A 21532-nucleotide genomic window follows, 5' to 3' on the forward strand; every position below is an offset into this window, starting at 1 on the left:
TTCCAATCCAGGAGCATGGGAGATTTTGCCATTTTTTAAGTTCTGTGTTGATTTCCTTTTTTAAGATTTTAAAGTTTTCATCATAGAGATCCTTCACTTCTTTAGTTAAGTTAATTTCTAGGTATTTTATTTTTTTGTGGGGCTATTACAAATGGAGTTGCTTTCCTAATTTCAGCCACACTTTTCTCATTGTTGGCATACAGAAAAGCCATTGATTTTGGGGGGTTAATTTTATAACCTGCTACTTTGCCAAAGTTTTGAATCAGCTTGAGTAATTTGCGAGTGGCGTCTATGGGATTCTTTAGATACAAGATCATGTCATCTGCAAAGAGGGAGAGTTTTATTTCTTCTTTCCCTATTTGGATCCCCTTTATGTCTGCATCTTGTCTTATTGCTGTAGCTAGGCATTCTAATACTAGATTGAAGAGAAGTGGAGAGAGTGGGCATCCTTGTCTTGTTCCTGAATTAAGAGGAAATGGCTTTAGTTTTTCACCATTGAGTATAATGCTGGCTGTAGGTTTTTCATATACAGCCTTAATTATATTGAGGAATGTTCCATGGATTCCTAATTTTTCCAAAACCTTCATCCCTCATTTTTCTATCTCTTTCCCTCCTTTTCCCAATCTCCTCCCCCCATCAAGTTGTAGAGATCAGTTCCAACATACTGTCTTGTGAGTATCACTGTTGCATTGGTTCCCCCTTTGTCATTTGTCTCATCATTTTGTTGTTCCCCTTCCCTTCCCTGCTTCAGATAAACTTATATACAATATCCAGTGTACCAAAATCAAATACAGTGAGAACAGGGGATGATCCATAGGGGGAAAAACACAAAAGAAACAAGAAATAACATAGTACATTAAAAACAATCACAGCAAAGTAAAACCTCCTGTGTCCATGTTTCTTGGAGTTCATTTTTCTTAGTATCATTGTATATGGTCATCATCGTATTTGTTTTAAAGTAGGAGATTTAATTTTGATACACCATCTTAGGTCGGTGTAATTAATTTATAATTTCATATCTTTTTCCATGTACTTCACTGTTTAATAAGTTATTTACTGTAGTATGAATAACAATACTATCAACTAATTTTATGTATTTGATATTCCTGATGTGATGGATTAAATGGAAAAGAATGCAAAGATGGACTTGTCTGAATTATAAACATAGCCTTTTAGTTTAAGAATGATACTACTTCATTTTTAGAAAATGTTGGTTTATAATTTCTCTTTTGTATATGTATCTATCTACTAATATTCATATTTTTATAAAATAGTAATGGATTTAAAATTAGTAATGCTTCTGTTGGCAGCATCTAGCTCTCTTAGTTTTATTCTTCCATTGTACTTTATTTTATCTCAGTGATGTCTGGTAAAGTTGCTCTTGTATTTCTAAATGGGCTCTCCAGCTTGGATTCTCTCTTAGTTTCCCAAATGACTTGACAAAGTTCAGATAACCAAAATCTGTAAAAGTAACAAAATGGCACGGTTCTGAGCAGGCAAGTTTATGAGGGAAATGACACTTCAGTGTTTACTTTCTCTAGCTTCCATTTCTCTAGGGCTGAGCATCATAGATGTATACACTTTGATCCGGGCCACTGATCGATGTTCCAAAACTTGAATTAATCTTTGGAATAGATTCCTTTATGGATTTGATTAACATTTTATCTGTTGAATAGACTTTAGAATGTATTCTATTTTTTCCAAATCAGTGATTAGTTTCACATTTTTAAAATGCAGGTAAATTACCCTCACCGAAGAGCATCAGGAGTTCCTTAAAGGGATGGAATTGGTCACGACCTAGGACGCAGCTCAGATGGACTGGTTGTAGGTGTGTCAAGTAGGGAGAAGCTTTGGTTGGCACCTGGTCACATGGGAGAATTCTACTGGAGTGTCTCCAGACGAAGTAGCATAAGGATCTTATCTTCTTATAAACAGTGGTGATGAGGTTCAGATAGATGGACCATACCAAGCAGTCAATGAAATATATACTCAAAGGAAGGCTACATAGTTTCAGGAGAGTATATAATTAAATAATCTGGCCTAGATTTCATAAAGCTGCCCTGAGGAAATGGTTGAGTACAAAGAAGACGACCAAGTGAGGGGGAGTGAAGGGAAATTATGCAAGGCCACAGATATTTCAAGACTTTATATGAACTTAGGTAAGTTACTTTTTATCATAATACAAGAGGGAAATGAAAGCCTTATAAAAGTATTTCTTGGCAGAGAATGACTAGGAGAAGAGCTGAAACTCTGTCTTCATGGGAAATAGTCTCAGATTGTGAGGTGGTAATGGGCACAATGAAGCAAGAGTACAAGGTCAGTTCAAAAGAGAGAGAAACAGAATGGAGAACAGGAACAATGAAATATCGAGAACTACAAGGGGGAGGAAGAGGACGTTTGAGACCATGTCTAGTTCATCTCAATTATGTTCTATAAAAATATCTTCTTAACATGTCTTTACCTCTTGGGAAAATTATTTATGTAATCTGTATTTAATATACTTGTTATTTCCTATGTTTTATCCTTCCTTGCTCACTTCCTTCCTCCCTCCTTCCCTTCCTCCTTCCTTCCCTCCCTTCCTCCTTCCCTCCCTCCGTCCCTTCTTCCCTTCCTCCCTCCCTCCCTCCCTCTTTCCTTCCTTCCTTCCTTCCTTCCTTCCTTCCTTCCTTCCTTCCTTCCTTCCTTCCTTCCTACCCTCCCTCCCTCCCTCCTTCCTTCCTTCCTTCCTTCCTTCCTTCCTTCCTTTCTTCCTTCCTTCCTTCCTTCCTTCCTTCCTTCCTTCCTTCCTTCCTTCCTTCCTTCCTTCCTTCCTTTCTTCCTTCCTTCCTTCCTTCCTTTCTTCCTTCCTTCTCCCTCCCTTTCTTCCTTTCCTTCTATGGTACTGGGATTTGAACTTAGGGCCTTGAGCTATACAGATAGATTTTTGTGGTTTGCACTTAGGCTAGACTCAACTACCATCCTTGTGCCTAAGCCCATTGAACAGCTGGGATTGCACTGTTTCATCATGCCAAGTTTTGTTTTTGTGGGTTTTTTTGTTATTGTTGTTGAGATAAGGGCAGCCTGACTTTTTGTCTGAGTTGGGCCCAAATTGTAATCCTCTAAAACACTACCTCTATCCATGTTTTATATTTTCTACCTTTGTAAATGACAGCTGCATGAAACATGTTTCTTAACAGTTAAGAAAGTTACATTTCCTAACACTTAATCTAACTTATTTTAAAGCTAGAAACAAATCTGAACCTTCAGAAATTCCAAATATATGAAAAAATGTTTAATGCCTAATGCTTCAAATATGTTCTTTCCCTTTTTAACTTTGCCAACCTCTTATTATAAAACACATTTGGCAATTAATGAATGGCTTACATTTTGCTTTTATATCTACATGAATTGGGGTGGTACAATACAAGAAAACTCTGTAGATGCTTCTGACATAAAACTCCTTTTAAAAATAGGAATTTGCCAAACATAGCAATTTCAGTTTTAATTCTGCTATTTGAACCTAAATGATTTGGAAGATGGTAGAAATTTCTTCTATTCTAAATCTCAAATCCATAATCTCTGAATCACAGATGATAAGGATTCTACAAGACTTCTATTGTCTATGTTGTTTTCATCATTGGAAATTATGTTCCATTACCTTACTTGTAATATGAATTATTATTTCCAAAATCAATTTCTATTTTCTCAGGGATATTTTTTCTTATTTTAATATTTATATGAATTGTTTTACTGAAAGTGATGGCTTTCTATTTGTAATCATAGTGAATGTTGACGATAACAACATAAATGTAAATTCTGAGTGTATTTGTGTTGTCTGTTTTTAAGTCATTCCAACCTCTTTCTTTAAATAAAACAATGTTCATAGACATACCTTCTACCTCTGCCTGTGCTGGATGTTAGTTGTTTATTGAATCTAATTTAGTTCTCCTAACCACCTTTGCAACATTTTTATGACCGTTCAAGTTAGAAATTGAGTCAGAGAACAAACTGCTTGTCTGAATCCATACAGAACTGGTCAGTAATGGAGGTAGATTAAAATGCGAGAATAGTGACATTGATCAAGATGCATGGGACATAAATTGAGGGGGTGGATTGGCACTCTTCATACAACTCCTTATGGGTAAATGTATAAATTAAAATGTGTTATCCAACTCACAATTCTGTTTTATCTATGTACAAAATCTACTTGTAGACCATGTTTGTCATATATGCCACAATTCACTGGATATAACTTTGCCTTATTCATTTTCTTCCTTTGGTTTTCTAATGTTACCTTCTGGTGTAGTTTGCAGAAAATAGTTTTGTGGGGTGTCTGTTGGTATATAGAATGAGTGCCTTGTACAGACATTCTGATGAACAACATATTCTTGTTTACTATATATAGTTTCCAGAACTTAATCAGTGCTCATCAAATTTCTCTCCTTTTCTCTAACAGTACCTATTAGGAAATACAAAAAATTACACTGACATATATATATATATATATATATATATATATATATATATATATATTCAAAGAAAGTCATGTCCTGCCCTCCACATTAACAAGCCTTGTCTCCTTCCTATTAAATAATAATCCTAAACTCCCAGAGTAGCTTATTTTGTGTTTTTTTATATGTATACGGAAAGGAAGGGTGAGCCTGTCTTCCTGAGTGATGCTTTCGTCCAGGAGCCATTTCTTTATGGCTAAGGAGAGGGTTATAAGTTGTGAGGTGAAAGTCAGATTCCATATCCTTAACTGTTGTAGAACTCGAGTATAGAACAAGTCACCATCATCCCCAGATCTGCCTCCAAAATGTGATGACAATCTAATATAACATCATGATGGTCAAGATTCTTGGTGAGAAATATTATGTGCTTTAATGTAAGCTCCTGTACCGATTTCTCATATATAATGTGAAGGAGTCAAATGAACAAACCTTATCAAAGCTGAGGGCATTTGAACAAAGTAGCAGAGGAAAGAGACGTGTTTGATTGCTTGCATATCATTTAAGGATCTTGGGAAAGTATGCCTGGATTTACACTACTGCCTTGTTGTCATTACTGTGGTTGCTAAAATTCCAAAATTATTATTGTGCTATCCATTCAAGCCGATGATATAAATTTGCCTCACATAAAACTTAGATGCATTTGAGGCACCATATATCTAGTTGTTTTAATATCCTGTACATGCCATGACACTGAGGTAATCAGACCTTTGGTACTGTACATAACTCATCTTTTTAATCCACAAAGTGCTTTTGTTATATTAACTAAAAATTCAAGATTATTTTGTATCAATGCCAGTATTGAACTATCTCTGGGAAAAATTAATTACATGGATTTATTTCTTCATTTTCTTCATTCTATTGAATGATGGAATCGAAAGGAACCTAAAAGAACTCAGCTAATGGAATGATGATCCCCACATTTCAACAATCAACAGTGATCCCACCTCCAACAAACTAGGAAAACACATCCTTGGGAGTAGATGAACTTCTTTTATGTATCAAATCACAGTTGGAGACAAAACAACATGGTCACTTTATCCCTTTGACTTTTAGTTTTATAGCCCTTTCTGTACTTTTGGACCGATTACTCAAAGTCCTTGTTCTCCATGTTACACCCACACCCTGGGTCAGGATACAAATAAGATCATCTTCAGTATATGGGAAAAAAAGTTCTCACAGATCACTGGCTTGGAAAACATGTCTGGCACATAGCAACCTGCATGCCCTTGTTGTGATTGCTCTACTCTTATTCCATTTTCAACTGTATTTTAGAAGTAAAATAGAAAACAATTTAAAGGAAGCCATTTTCACACAGGAGGGAGGAACAGAGCGATGGGAATTGCTTGCCTCTGAAAAGGATTAAGTATTTAGAACATTTTTAAAAAGTCTTCTTTATCTGATGCATCACTTTACTATCAAGACAGTTAAGATAAAATATTACAATGGAATCTAGATTCATTCTGTCCTAGGCAGAAGACAAGTTGCTTTTATAAAGAATACACTGGTTATAGCAGTCTGAGTGGGGCCTAAATCTCATTGAATTTTCAGAGCCTCCTTTACGAAAAACAATGTATATGGTGCAACACTTTTAGAAAGTAGTTTGTAACTTAAAAGTTTGGACAAATATTGTATAAAATATATTTTGTACACACCCAATGAAGCTCAATTCTTCCCTACCTCCCTACCTCTTTTCCTCCCTCCTTTTTCTTTCCTTTCCCCTTTCTCCTTATCTTTTTTCCTTTTGTCTTTCCCTCCTTTGCCTTTGCCTTTTCACCCTTGATCACTGTATCAGAATTCCACCCAAAGCTAAATGTAATATCACCTAAAATTAAGATTAAAAAAATTCATCAGGAAAGGTAAGGGGAGGTGTAATTACTTCTGTGTATGAGAAAGAAATGACTCACTAGTAAGGAGGATGGCTTGGAGAAAATAGCCATTGGAAGTAGAAAACTATTAAGATTACTGAAACAGTCCAGTTGGCTATTGATAGAGCCTTTCTCTAGCATTCATGAGAACATGGGTTTGATTCCCAACACTGCCAAAACAAGCAAAATGAATTTAGTTAAAATCTAATAAAAAGCATGGTTTTTAAGACACTGTGACATGTGAACTGGACAACCAGGTAAATGTCATTGTCCAGTGGTTCTAATATGAATAACTGCAGCCATAAGCAAAAGATACAAGAATGGCATAGAGGTAAAATAATTCTTTTTAAACTCTTTTGTCATGTGTGAGGAAGTTTTGAGAATGCTCGTTTTCTGTTCTTTAGCTTATGTAGCTAAAATGCTTGAAGAATGACATTAGGACATCTTTTGAAATGTGTCTGCTTTTAGATGTAAGCTAAATATCAGATAAGTCAAGTAGGATAAAGCTTTCTCAGCATGGGCTGTGATGAATCAGAAAGAATGGATCAGTGGCAGACCTGAAACACTCTCACAAAATATCCCCTGTCATATATTCATGACTTCTTATCTCCACTGAGGGCCTGTGCCACCAGTTCAAAAGTATACTTCACTGTGAAGCCATTAGTTCAACACACTCACAGGTGTGTACAGTTATCCAGTGGCAGGAACAATGAATAGCCTCATCGAGTGCTCTGGTAGTATACACAAAGGTAGATAGTAAGTTAACAGGCTAACACAACTCTAAAATGGAAATAAAGAAATACGGCACGATAGCTATTTCTAAAGTCTGTATCTGTTTTCATTTAAAAAATGCATGTGTTTCTCTTCCATAAAAAGGAAAGAGAAGACAGAATAGCCACATCACATTTTTAAGCTCTTCCTCTACCCCCAATAATCTGTAAGCCACTGATGTAAGGTGAAACCTTTAGGTAACATTGTTACCACAGTACTGAGGGATCTTCATCCAGGATCATTCTGTTGCACTGATGACTCCTAATTTCCAAATCCAGCATGCTTTTTTTGAGTCCTCATTATTCTTGATTTCCCTTAGCACTTGGCCTTTTGAAAAGATCTTCATTGTCTTGTAACCCTTCAATGCCTTAGTTTTCTGCCTCCTTCCTTGATGTTTCCTTCTCCTACCTTTATCTCCTCCAATTGACCTTTTCCCACTGGTGTGTATATTTTCCAAAGGTCTGTTCTGTACTTTTTTTTTTAAATCATTGTCTTCTTTGGTTCTCTTCCAAATCGATTACTGACTCTTCTATGCTGAACAGCCTCCTGGAGGCGTGGTCATGCTCTATCTTGTTGCTCTACATTGCTCAGATCATCTCTTCCTAAAAAAGAAAAATCATCCCTTTTCCTATAACTTCTACTTGCTTTCCGGATTTCAGTCTTTGAGGACATCTTTCCTTATGAAGATACCTTGGTGACAGTCCCCTCCATCCCCACATTATGTCACTCATTGTTGCACGTGGAGGTGAATCACCATATAGGCCCAGACTGGTAGGATCAGCAGCAGCAGCTGGGAGCATTTTTGAAGTGTCGATTCTGAGGCCCACCTGTCAGATCAGCTGAATTAGAATCTCCAGGGACGTGGCTTAGGGATTTGTATCTTAACTAGCACTCTGAACTGTTCTGAAACAGACTGAAGTCAGAAGTCATGTTGTCAGAAGTATGTTGTCATTGCTGTGGATGAACAAATGCATAACAAAGAAACAGCATTTATTAAAAGAATTTCTAGTTGTACATTTTTATGTCAAGAATTGTAATTTGCATGCAGATCAAAGAATCAGTTTCAAGTTAATATCACAGCTGATACCTAATAGCCTTGATCAACTTAGTCTCTACAACACAGCCTTATTTTTAAACTCACTGACCTGCCCTACTTCTAACAATACTGTAATCATGCTCAATATTATTCATGGACAAATTTATTAATCATATTCCCTTGAAGAGTAATTTATTCTGAGATACTACTAAAATGTGTCCACCTCAGATAATCTGAAAATTTATAAGAAAAAATATGGTAAGGTACATGAAACTCTACCACCAAGAAAGAACCACAAATTGTTGCATGTGTTTTTTCTAGTATGTTGGCATGCATTTTCCCTATAAAAATGCCATGAAATGAAGTACAATGTTCTGTAATATAATATGTGATTGTTCCCATGTTGTCAATTTATTCCCTTGCCCTTAAATACTGTTTCCTACATCTTTGTCAATGACTCCATCATATTTCTGGTAATCATCTCTCCCCTATCCACATCTTTTTAACTTTAATTTTATTGTGAAGGTGATGTACGGAGGGGTTACCTTTACATAAGTAGGGCGGCAATGAGTACATTTCTTGTCAAACAGTGTTAGCCACTCCTTCATTTTCTCCCACTTTCCCTTCCCCCCCACAGATCTTCTCTTAACCCATTGAGAGTTCTATGAAGTCCTTTTCATTACCTCTACATCACAGCTCAGACACTTGTGTCTTCTTATAACCTCTTGTAGGAGCCTCGTAGGTTTGCTTGGAAATTAATTTTTCTGAAGTGTAACTCTGAGAAAATTGACCGAAAGTCAATGCAACCCTCCAGTTACCTTCCCAATGAGGCTGCCATCCTGAGTAAGCCGAGTACACATGCTGTTGCCGTCTGAGGATTTGGATGATACTGTGAACACATGCATAGTAAATGAACAGCATGTGTGACAATGACCTACTATTCTTACAGAACTTTCTACTTTATCTTCCCTTGACTCTTTCAACTCTCATCTTAGCTCCATGAAGATGGTAGGTTTACTTGTGTCTCCATTATTGACATATTGCTAAAACCTAGAACAGTACTAGATATATATATGAGATACTTGGCATGAATTTGAAATATGCAACAAACTCCTTTATGAATACCTTCTTGTGAAATATTTAAAAATTCTCAAACAAATCAAAGTCATACTTTAGTGATTTCCCAATGTGAACCCCAGATTCCTGGTTAAAAATGTCACTTCTCTGAATCCATGCCTTAGCACTTAACCCCTCTTGACCTTGTTGTGTGAGTTATCATGTTCCTGTAATTCCAGCAACTCAGGAGTGGTGGCCTGAGGTTCCATTTGAAAAACAACTAAAGCACAAAAAGGCTGGAGACATTGCTCAAGTGGTAGAATGCTTGCTTAAGAAAGTACAAGGTCTTCAGTTCAAAATCAGAGTACCCCCCCCCCAAACAAGCAAACAACTCTTGACTACTATTTGCTTTTATGGCACTTATTGTGTAAGGAATTAAGTTATGTCCTGCACTTTCTACTGAAATCTTCAAACACAAGTTTTTATGAAATCTTATGAGCTCCCTAAGAAACAGGTACTAATTATCATCGTATTTTCTGTGATCCTTTAACAAAAATACTTAATAAATTGTTTTAATGGTACAGGAAGTATAATAAAAAGCAAAGGGAGAAAATATCCATACACACATTTTACCATTCACTCTGTGGTTTAAAATAAAGAACGCATTCCATTTGCACAATTTTTGAAGAAGTCATGGCGTGAACTCTTTATACCTTTTCAGATTATTAATGCTGCACTTGCTTTGGCTGCAAGACCCAAAAGTCAAATAGTCAAAAACACCATGGAAATGTACAAGCGCACCTGGGAAAATTACATACATGTTCTCACTGAAGCTGTAGATGACATTACAAGCATTGATGACTTCCTTGCTGTATCTGGTATGTCCTTCATCTTTTTATTTTTTAAAAACTCGTTTCCGCATGTAATATTGTTGAATTTGTAAAGCAAGTAATGCTGAAAGTAATTAAGTTTAAGTTAAAGAAGGAGACTTTTGTTTAAAAGACCTCTATAGAAGTGCATGTCTATGTAGTGGCTGAGTGCCTATCAGCAATAGCCCCTCTGGGATGAGGAACCTCAGTGCCTGTCTTCACAAGTAAACAATGTATACAAGGTCGTAATCCATAGTCCCATTCAAGGACTTATTCATAGTCAAAGCAATACAAAAGATGGGAGCTGGAAACCTTAAGCCTTCTTCAAACTTGCACTTTAGAGCACTGATCCCAACCATTCCACATTCCACATTACCTCTTTCACATCAGAATTTGGTGCCTTACCCACTCGGGAACTAATGCTTAGCAAAAGCAAATAGAATTTCCATGATGAATATAGAGATTGAGTGGAAATGATTAACTGACTGACTGGGGACCAGAGGAAGTCATTGCCCTAGTATGTTGTACTTGTTGATTTCTATGTAACAATACTCCATCAAGGGAGGTTTCAGGCCACTAATATGAAGCCTCTGAACTCTCAGTTGCGAAAAAAAAAAAGGATAGAATAAGCCCTCACGAACAGATTTGAACGGGACCTAGAGAAACATTAGACATAAATCAGCCACTAATGCAATCTTTACAACTAGTCGCTCGCTACACAAAATCATTTATATGAGCATAAAGCGGAAGCCATGATTGTTGAAGAGACAACCGAACATGTCTACCCAACACACTGAGCAGCTTCCACTGCTGGCTCATTTCTGTGCCTTCATAAACCTACCTGGCATTGGTTTAGCCTGCCTCCTCCCCCACCCCCACACACTTATTCGTCTTGTTATAATTCTTCAACACCTTCTTCCACTTGTGATGACATCTCTTCACAAAATTTCCCCAAATAGATGAGAAAGAACCTAGCTAGCCCCACACATGGTTTTAGTACTGGATTCAGAACCCTCATCTGAAGATTATAGGATAAGCAACAAGAGTTCCATGTTTTTAGGTTTCGAATCATGGTCTGAATCACTATGGTGAAAGCTGCCAAATTGTAAGTGGGGCAGAGGAAGCTGCAGATGTTTCTAAGAGCAAATGATATGTCTGGTTTCTTTTAGGATGATCTTCAGAGTAAAATGCCATTTGTATTCATCTGTTTGTCAGGTGAATGAACTTAGTTCATAGAGGGTAGCATTAACCATAGAAAATTAAAACATTGAAATTTTTTGTAAAAATTTCACCCTGTAAATGAGCTTTCTTTCCAGTAGTCAAGAATAATGTTCATTATTAGATTTTTAACAAAAATAAAACCCTAAGCCCTTAAATAGTATCCATCTTATCCAAAATGAGTTGTGAAAACTGGTGATTTCTTAGAGCACTAGTTTTCCTTTTAAGATAGAAAAGTAATTTAATTGTCAGATTACGATGGGAAAGATTTTTCCAGACTTTATTGTTTTATTGTGGTTAACACAGGTAAAAAAACCACATGATTGAAGTCTTTGCTTGTAATTTTGTTTTAAATTGATAAAATGGTCCAATATTGATGACAGGCTCTTTAAATAAGGATTATTCTAATGTCAAATGTGTTCCACTAATCTGTTGTAATTCTAAATATAGATCTGTTGTTGGATGGTTTTAAAATTATTTTATACCATTACCAAAAGTCTCATGAGACAAGATGCCTACATTTGGAAATCATATTTGGGTATTTTGTTTCATGCTCTACATAGAGAATGCCAAACCTAGATACAATCAATCCTTTCTTGAAAAATATAAGAAGTATAGACAACATACCTTATGTATTATGAAGTATAAATTTTTAAGTGTAAAATAAAATTCAACAATGAGCTAAAGCTCTACCACTTGAGCCAAAGGGCCACTTCCGGTTTTCTGTTCGTTAATTGGTGATAAGAATCTCACAATTCCTTTTGGCCACTTGGGAAAAATTATATTAAGTAAACCAGGCCTAAAGAAACATAGGTCCCATGGTTTCCCTTACTTGCAATAATAGTATATGCCTGGGAAAAACAGAAAAGGTCAAAAGCTATGTACATATGACCAGATAAGATGATGTTAAGCAAAATGAACCCCAGATGGGGACACAAGTGGATTTTTCTTTTTTGCTGTTGTTTCTAACATATTTATAATGTACTATGTGATTTTTTGTTGCTGTTGCTTTGTATGTTCTTCCCCCACAGTATAACCCCTGTTTTCAATGTCGGTCTAATTTGGGGAGGAGAAGGGAAAAAAAGAAAATGTTTAAATGTGGACACAGGTTGGCCTATTGTAACAATGATATGTGCAAGACACTGTTGAACATTGAACTTTTACAGTTTAGGTGGGGGTAGGGAGGAGTGTAGTTGTAGAAGTAGGAAGGAAGGGATGATAGAGGAAAAACAAAGGAGGCAACAACGCTTGATAAGAAATGTACTTATTACCTTGCTCATGTAACTGTAACTTCTCTGTACAGTATTTTCACAATAAAAACTTATTTTAAACACACACACACACACACACACACACACACACACACACACACACACACACACACACACACACACACACACACACACACACACACACACACACACACACACACACACACACACACACACACACCTTACCTCATGCCCAGACTGGCTTTACCTGAAGTCCTCAGATCTCAAGTTCCTGAGTAGCTAGGATTACAGCCACCGACACCCAGTGCTAAAACGTTATTTTTAATAGTAAGGAGTTATTTGGAAATTTAGGTTCTGTGAGGTTCAGTTGTCTATCTTCTTAAAAGTAGTTGGAAAAACTCTTCCAAATGTATTTTCCCTAAATGTTTTCTGACCCATGTTGATTCTGTTTCTCCCCACATTATTCACTCTGCCCTTTGTCATTTTCTGAAAACATATATTAAAAACATACCTTAGGGGAAAAATACACCTTAGAACCTGTTCTATTTATAAACAGAAATGAGACAAGATGAACTTTAAGAAACTGCTAACAACCATTCATAGTGCCTGAAATCCCTAATGTTATTTGTCCATATAGGAATATATTAAAATATAAGATCTATGTTTAAGATACAAATGTACACAGGAAAATAATATATGTGTCAACTTTTTGAAATATTATGTGAATTGACTCCTAGTGAGCTATAAAATTTGATGGAAGGAAGGATTGATTTGGACCAGGAGAACTATTAAAAAAGCTAACAACTGATTAAATATGTGAATTTATATAGGTGCAAACTTTCTTTCAATCCATCTATTCATTGAATACTTACTGTAAATTTGTAAGTGCTATGCACTATGAAAGCTCTGGAGATTGAACCCTGAGTAAATTCTAGTGGAGGAGACAGGTTTTAACACAGTGGAGAGAACGGCCATGTTGGGTAGATGAGATCACCCTAGAAATGAAGGAAGCCACTGAGCATTCTGAAGCAGAACCCTACTGATTAGAGTTAGCCCTGCTGTTTCATTATTGTCAAAAATACTCCTGAAAATAACATCATATTGACTTAATGAATTAATGAATTGAAAGGTTCCTATAGAATCTTTTACTCCATATCCTGAATTTCCCAACCTCCTCCAATCCATCTTTCCCCTTACATGCCCTTGAATCTTCCTAATTGAACATACTGCTTCCACAATGTTTTCTCAGGCTTTTGGTATGTGTTCGTTAAATAAATACTGGTATTTATTATCCCTTTTAAATTCTGTGTTAGCTATTTTTCACAGTTTATGTCTTATGCTTTCACAAAATGTGTAGAGCCTTGGAATTTATATTTTTAAAAAGTCTTTAAGTTATGCAAAATAGAACCTGCTATATTAATCATTACTGTGCTCTCTGACTCTGACATAGGAACACAAAGATAACTCTGCTGCTATCAGAAGTATACCACAAGGGAAACTTTGTGGTTGAAACCATCACACACATGATCATTGCTTTTTACAAAAGTGCAATATAAAGCATTTGAGGAAGGGAAATTAAAATGAATTTTCAATATGCCTTCATTATAATGTTAACATTATAATGTTAGCATTATAATGATACATTAATTAGCTACAGAAGAAGTACTAGTGAATATCAACATCATATTAGTATAATAGTAGTTGGAACAAATAATGACAAACATGTTATTTATCTTTTTTAAATTTTTATTTATTCTTTATTGTGAAAATACTGTACAGAGGGGTTACAATTACATGGGCAAGATAATTAGTACATTTCTTATCAAGCATTATAGCCTCCTCCTTTGTTTCCCCTTCCCATCCCTTCCCATCCTCCCCCCACCCCCAGAAACATGTTATTTATCTACACAGGATGAACTACAATTATAACAAAGCACCTATTACAAATCAATGCATGTATACATTGTTTTTAGCCTACACAGAAGTAAATTTTTCATTGATTAAGGGCATCAAGCTATGAAATGCAGCAATATAGATATATCCTTTTAAATGAGGATTTTTAATCCTGTCCTACAAAATGGATTTTGGTCAAAGAGAGGTGAGCATTTACTCTGTACAAAAGAATAAGTATTCTTCTTATAGAAGAATAGAAGGATATTTAGACAAGGAAAAATGCAACATTTTCTATAGCAGAATTCACAAGTTAATTACAATATCTATACAAAGAAAATACTGTACAATTAATGCTGATGCAGAATCAAGGCACCAAGGGGAGTTATTTTTTTTAAATAAAGCTGTTTAACTGGGTTGTTTAACTAGGCCTTGAAGAAAATTGGAAAACCATTCCACAAGGTAAGAAAAACTTACAAAAGTGCCTGTAAGTTTGAGAGTCAGCAAGTTGGCCAGTATGATACATACCAATCAAGTGTCTGTGTCTTCAGATTTGTGTACTTCTACTGGAAAAAGAAAGCCATATAAACTTTAAATAGCAGCATCATAGACCTTATCAGGTTTTAAAACACTAAACCCAGATGCTAGAGCCACTTTCACAGAAGTAGTGCTAAACAGGATTCCTTAATAGATACAAAGAATACATATGAATATTTAAGAATATATATGTATATAGTATATATAATATCTAAAAATTCCAACCCACAATGTTGAATACCAGGTAGGGAGTTATGTAATATCATACATATACCTTTTACTTGTCAATATATGCCAGAAAAAAACAGATACTCTGAAGATCAAAGTAGGAGGATAGTAATTCAAAGCTATCTGGGGTAGGAGGAAGCTAGTAAGTCCCTGTGATTTTTTTTTTGTTTCTTTGTATGTTCCTCCCCCACGGTATAACCTGTTTTCACTATTTGATGTCAGTGCCCTGCATCTTGTATATAGACTTATCTAATTTGGGGAGGAGAAGGAAAAAAAAAAACAAAATGCTTAATTAGGGATATAGGGTTGACCCATTGTAACAATGAGATGTACAAGACACTATATTGAAAAATGAACTTTTCAATTTAGAGGGGGTGGGAGGCAGAGGGGAGTAGTATAGTTGTGGAGGTGGGAGGGATAAGGAAGGAAAAAAAAGGAAAAAGAGATGCTGCTATAGTGGCTCTTCCATATGTCAACTTCATGGAAATAAACTATATATTTTCAGAAAAAAAAGGGTTGCTGGGGAAAACAAAGGAGGAGGCAATAATGCTTGATAGGTAATGTACTCATTACCTTGCTCATGTAACTGTAACCCTTCTGTACAGTATTTTTACAATAAAAAACGTATTAAATTAAAAAAGAAAGTGTTGCAAGTGTTGTTCAAGTGACAGAGCACTGTCAAGCAAGCAGGACACTCTATGCTCATTCACTAGTAATGTGGAAACAAATGAAAAGAAGCAACACAATTATATTCTTACCAAATGCATGCCAGTCTTACCAAAATTTTTATTGCTAAAGTAACTCCTATGTTGCTTGTCAAAGAAGCAGATTTTATTTCTAGAAACAATTAGAAAAATAGGAAGAGAATCTGAGTGTTTGATAACTTGTGACTGACAGTTTTGCTATTTTTTGTCAGGTCTATGATATTTTGGAAATAAAACGTGTTTAAATGTCTCGTATAAAATGTTAAGATCATTCATTATTATTTATTCATTTAGTCACTCATTCATTTATCTAGTTGTTTATATACTAAATATTTGGCAAGTAGCTACAAAGTAGTAACACTGTTGTCCTTGTAATAGAGCAGTTGAGAGAAGAAACGGAAGAAAACCCCTGTAGTCTTAGAGCTTAACTGGGAAAAAAATTATATAAAATGGTATGTTTAGAATACATTGGATCCTGTTCAGGACTTTCACTGGAAGACAATTGTTACAATCAAAAGTAGGCATTAGAAGAACAGATCTCTTCAAGGATCAGCTTTGTTAAGCCCATAGGTTCAACAAAACAACCAAAGAATTACTTGAAATTTATGATTATCAAATGTCAAAAAGTAAAAAGTTCTGATAGTGCCAATTTGTACACAAAAATACTATGACTTCTTGTGTAGGCTGCTTCTAAGAGTTTACATTTTTTATAATCACTGGAATGAGTAAAATAGCAATATCTGTTACCTAGGTTACCTGGTGATTTTTTTGCCATATGTCCTAGTTTTATTAGTGATATTTGAGCATGTCATCATCATAGAAAAGTTCAAGACAGATCATTCTCATTTTTTCCCATTAATAGGGGGATGAATAAGTAGCCATAGATACATATGCTGAAAGAAATTAACTTGTTCCCCATATTAAAAGGACTGGTTTTAAATGTTGAATGGACCAGCAAATTGGAGAGCAATATAGACAGTAGGATGACCTGAATCCCATGCATACCATACCAAGAGCAAGAGATTGCTTCTAGAGAAGAGGAGGCGCATTAGATGAAGAAAGAGCTCACCTCAGAGTTAAATTGTACCTGTACTTCTTCAAAATCATGCCAGAACAAAAATATTCTGTTTGGAATATTATGGTGCATTTTTTTATATTATAAGCCTTGATGAAACCTTTATAATAACAAAGTAAATGTGGAGGTGAAAAGCAAATGGCAGTGGTGAGTCTATATCCCCAGCCATGGATGTAGAGATTACCCAGACCTTGCCATGTCAGCTCCTGAAACTCACTGAAGTATTGTGATTCTACAGTATTCTCCTATGTGAGTATGAACGCCAGTGATAGGGTTTAAGAAAATGATTTGTGAGGGTGAAATATATCTAACCTGTTTTCACCCAGGGTCATATTCTCATAAAATAAATAGCTTGTGATATGTTATGCCATTTTTCATCATTATTTTGTAGAATTAAGGTTGGAAAATGGGAAATAGATTTTTTATTATGTTTAAGTAGTTGTACAAAGAGGTTTTATCAAGACACCTGAAGAATACAATGCATCTTGATTCATGTCACTCTTGCCATTCTTTTCCCCCATCTCTCCCAAACCCAAGGATGGCTAGACTTTTGAAAATAGTTTTATTCTTAAGTATCTTCAGCACTCATGAAAGATGAGAGTGTATATAATAGAACAGTGAACAATGCAATCCTACCATAAAGTCTTACCAAATTTTAACTTTTCTCATTCTGGTTATTACCTGTATAATTGATGTCTCCTGGATAACCTTTCCTGAGATTTGCAATTCTTCCTTTAACTAAGGGCTTTCATGAAAGCCTGTGGCTCCTGATAAACAAATGTACATGACAGACATTTTCATTCTATTGGATTAGGAGATGCAGAGCATGAAAATAATCAGAATCTCCCTCAGGCAATAGAATTGTCTGACTTTATGTTTATACCTGAGTGAAAAGTTTGTCACAGGAGTCTGACAACAAGACTTAAATGATATTCTTCACTACAGTCTTCAGAGTATGCTTCATAGTAAGTAATCTGATCATGGATGTCCTTGTAGCAAGTGGCCAATTAATACTTTGGAATTGACAGTTTATGTATTATATCAATGCAAAAATATTTGTTGAGTAATTGCTATTCTCTGTAGAGTACACAATGGCAAAGGAGGCTCCGTGGATTTACACACATCTGTAGTCTAAGTGGAAGCAAATTTCATGGCAATTATAGTATGGTAAACAGATTATTTTGGGAAAGACACCTCTGCCATCTTTCTATCACCAAAATAATTGTATGGCAGTCAGTCATTGAAACCTCTCCAGGTTTTAATTGTTACTTGAATTTGTGACCACCCTTTCATTATATATTGGTACTTATTATGTCATTAGAGGCATTGATGTAACCAGTCAACATATGTCACAGAACATAACCCTTGGCCACTATACCACTGTTTCCCTCTCTGAAATTAGAAGTGTGTATTTAATTGGTTTTCACTATGGTTCTTCCTAGCAGTGTTATCTTCAAGAATTTACATACAAAATAACAGTGTTTGTTCCTAGATAATTTTGCAAGTATTTTCTTTTGTCTCTTTACATTTTCATGTAGGAAATTTGTTGTTTTGAGCTTTCAGGCTATCCTGATACAAAAGTAGTAACTATACAATGATGATTGGAGAACATGACTATGAAAATTCAAAGAGAACCATGAATATACTTCATTCCTCTTAAAATTTATATGATTTTAATATATGGATTTTATTTATTTTACTATAAAGGTGATGTACAGAGGGGTTACAGTTACATAATAAACCTAATGAGTACATTTCTTTTCAAACAGTGTTACCCCTCCCTCATTTTTTCCTGCTTTCTCTTCCTCCTGACTATCTTCCCCCCAACTTGTAAAGTTCATTTCCAAGGTAGTGTCTATTGAGTTTTGCTGTTGATATATTCAATGACATCTAGACCAACTGGAACACAATTCCCATAAGATTTTTTTGTTTTTAATTTAATCAACTTCAGGAACTATGGCATAAAAATGAGATTTAGTTTTGGAATATAGTTCTATTATTACATGTAGAAAATAGTCATGGTAATAATAAAAATAGAGACTTTTAATGCATTTAATTATTTGATATATTAAAGCAACTTTAAATTTCCATGCTTCCATTTAATAACTGCTTATAAATTTACACTCACTATCTTGATAGTGCTTTCTGCTCTGCTAATAATTTTCATATAAATACTAAACTCAGTGCGAAGTTTTATGAGGATGAACCATTCAGCGTTATGATTTGTCTTTTTTAAAATAGTATTGATTTATTTTACATTCAATAAGAAGAATTTTGACTTTTGAGTTTTCAGCAATGATCATATTCAATTTTTATAAAAATGCTTCTCTGAACCAGTGGCAACTTGTCTAAAAGACCATCAATAATAAACTTCATTTATTTTATTATATTTAATACATATTTGCAGTATGATGACTGTATTAACTCGAGCCAGTTTCTTCAAGTGTAATAATTATGTGCTCTTTACCTAAAATATATTTATGTGTTTTCTGCCCCCATATTTATACTTCCATTATTCACTAGTGTGTACATGTATGATACAGTTTGTTTACATTTTTGCTTTCATGAATGGCTTTGTATTTTCTACTCATTTATTTACTCTTGTGTTGGTATTAAGGCTTGAACTCAGAATGTGGACACTGTTGCTGAGCTCTTTTGCTCAAGGCTAATGCTCTACCATTTGAGCCATAGCTCCACTTCTGGCTTTAGGTTGGTGAGTTGGGGTAAAAACACTCACAGACTTATCTCACCTGGGCTGGCTCCCAACCATGATAGCTAGGATTACAGATTTCAGCTATGACCACCTGGAACCTGGTTCTGTAAATGGCTTTTCATATGTCTCTTTTTCTTAAGAAATATGACTACTAATTTGTGTGTAAACATTTATCATAAGGCATCTAGTATTGCGTGGTATCATGTATTTGTTCACTTCATGCTAAACTTGACATGAATTTAACTATTATAATTATGTTTAATGTAAGTTGTTTTAGAAAGGTCCTCAATTGTTAAAATTCTACCAGATAATAATAGATGATATTATTTTACAAATCCTCTAGTCAGATTAAGCCTATTGTTCCCTACTAAAATTAGTTGTCTCTGAATTTTCCACTAATTTCCTAAAGTCAACATATGGAGGTCCAGTCTAGATCATGATTCTGAATTTTCCTTATAGAACCTTCCTGAAAAACTTGTTCTCAGTTCTTAAATTGAGTGTTCCATTTTGGCCCATTCAACTATTGAATCAAATAACCAAGAAAAATTCAAGTTCCTTCCTCTGTAAATCTATACAGACACTGGTAAAAATGTTCATGTGATTCTGATAAGGTTGGTAAAGTGAGACTCTCTCATTTTATGCCCAAATTTTGTGAGATAATTTAAATGACCTGGTTAGTGTTACTAGTGTATATGGAAAGAAGTAGGGGTAGGAACCCCAAACATAAGATTGGTGAAAAAGTAAGTCAGAGAAATAGAAACAACTGGTAAGAATAGGTTTTAACATAGAATTAGGAGACTTGATAATTTTAAACTGCACTGCAGTGATTTATACGGTATTGCCTAACAATCGTTTGCTTGATAAAACCTGTTTTACTTAAAAAATGTAATTATTTTTCCAAATAATGAAATACACAGTTTTAATCACACACACACACACACACACACACACACACACACACACACACACACACACACACACACACACACACACACACACACACACACACACACACACAAGACAAGAATCGCTCTGATGTCTCTAGGAGTAACCTCTGAAGGTGATTTAGTAAAATTCAGACCCAACCCACAAAGGCTTTATACCAGCAAGTGTATCAAGTGTAACTGTGCCAGCATAAGTCTACAAAGTAATCGTTTTGTTGGTGTTCTACTGCCACAAAATCAGGGCCTCCTCTGACCGCACAACTGCACAGAATGATCTCCCTGCGCCTCTTACCAGTGTAACAACAATGCTTTTTTCCCCTCTAAGCATTAAGGGAGTTTATGTGCCAACAGCTTTAGTTCCTAATGTAAAACCCGCCATGTTTTAAATTTGTAATTCACCAAACTTCATTTTAATTTTGCCTAATTAGGCACTAACAACTGATACAGAATATGGAATTTATATTTGCTCCAAACATTTTATGACGCAAACGTAAATGATAGCCACTCGAGCAGATGTGAACACATCAATGTGCCTTTGGATAACTGTGTGTACAAAATAGAGATCCTGAGCTTTTGCCAAGGATCTTACCTGAATGAGCACGATTGGATCGTCAGAAGTTTCAAGAAATAAACACAAATTCCTTTTTCACCAGAGACACATATGTTCATTAAAATTCTGTGGAGGCTCAGAATTTTTTTTCATCTGACAATATGAAGAAGATGTTTGTTTATTGTTTCTTTGACATATCTTAGGTCTTTTTATTCATAAAATATATAATTTTTTCTTTAAATTTTTTTCTTTCTTTTTTCTGTTATTTTTTGAATTGTGAAAATAACATACAGAGGGGTTGCAATTAAATGGGCAAGATAATGAGTGTATTTCTTATCAAGCATTGTTGCCTCC

General features: G+C 35.2%; 1 protein-coding gene across 2 annotated transcripts in view; it reads left to right on the forward strand.

Moving 5' to 3' along the window:
- The window catches only part of Ctnna3 (catenin alpha 3), a 1374363-nt gene that overhangs the window by 925839 nt on the left and 426992 nt on the right, over positions 1-21532 (forward strand). For both annotated transcript variants that reach the window (XM_070021006.1, XM_070021007.1), the window contains one exon: positions 9940-10096. In XM_070021006.1, the coding sequence (XP_069877107.1) occupies positions 9940-10096 (157 nt within the window). The remainder of the gene's footprint in view (positions 1-9939; positions 10097-21532) is intronic.

The sequence above is a fragment of the Dipodomys merriami genome, unplaced genomic scaffold (genome assembly GCF_024711535.1).
Source record: "Dipodomys merriami isolate MVZ:Mamm:240054 unplaced genomic scaffold, mDipMer1.0.p SCAF_14, whole genome shotgun sequence".
In the NCBI taxonomy this organism is placed as follows: Eukaryota; Metazoa; Chordata; class Mammalia; order Rodentia; family Heteromyidae; genus Dipodomys; species Dipodomys merriami.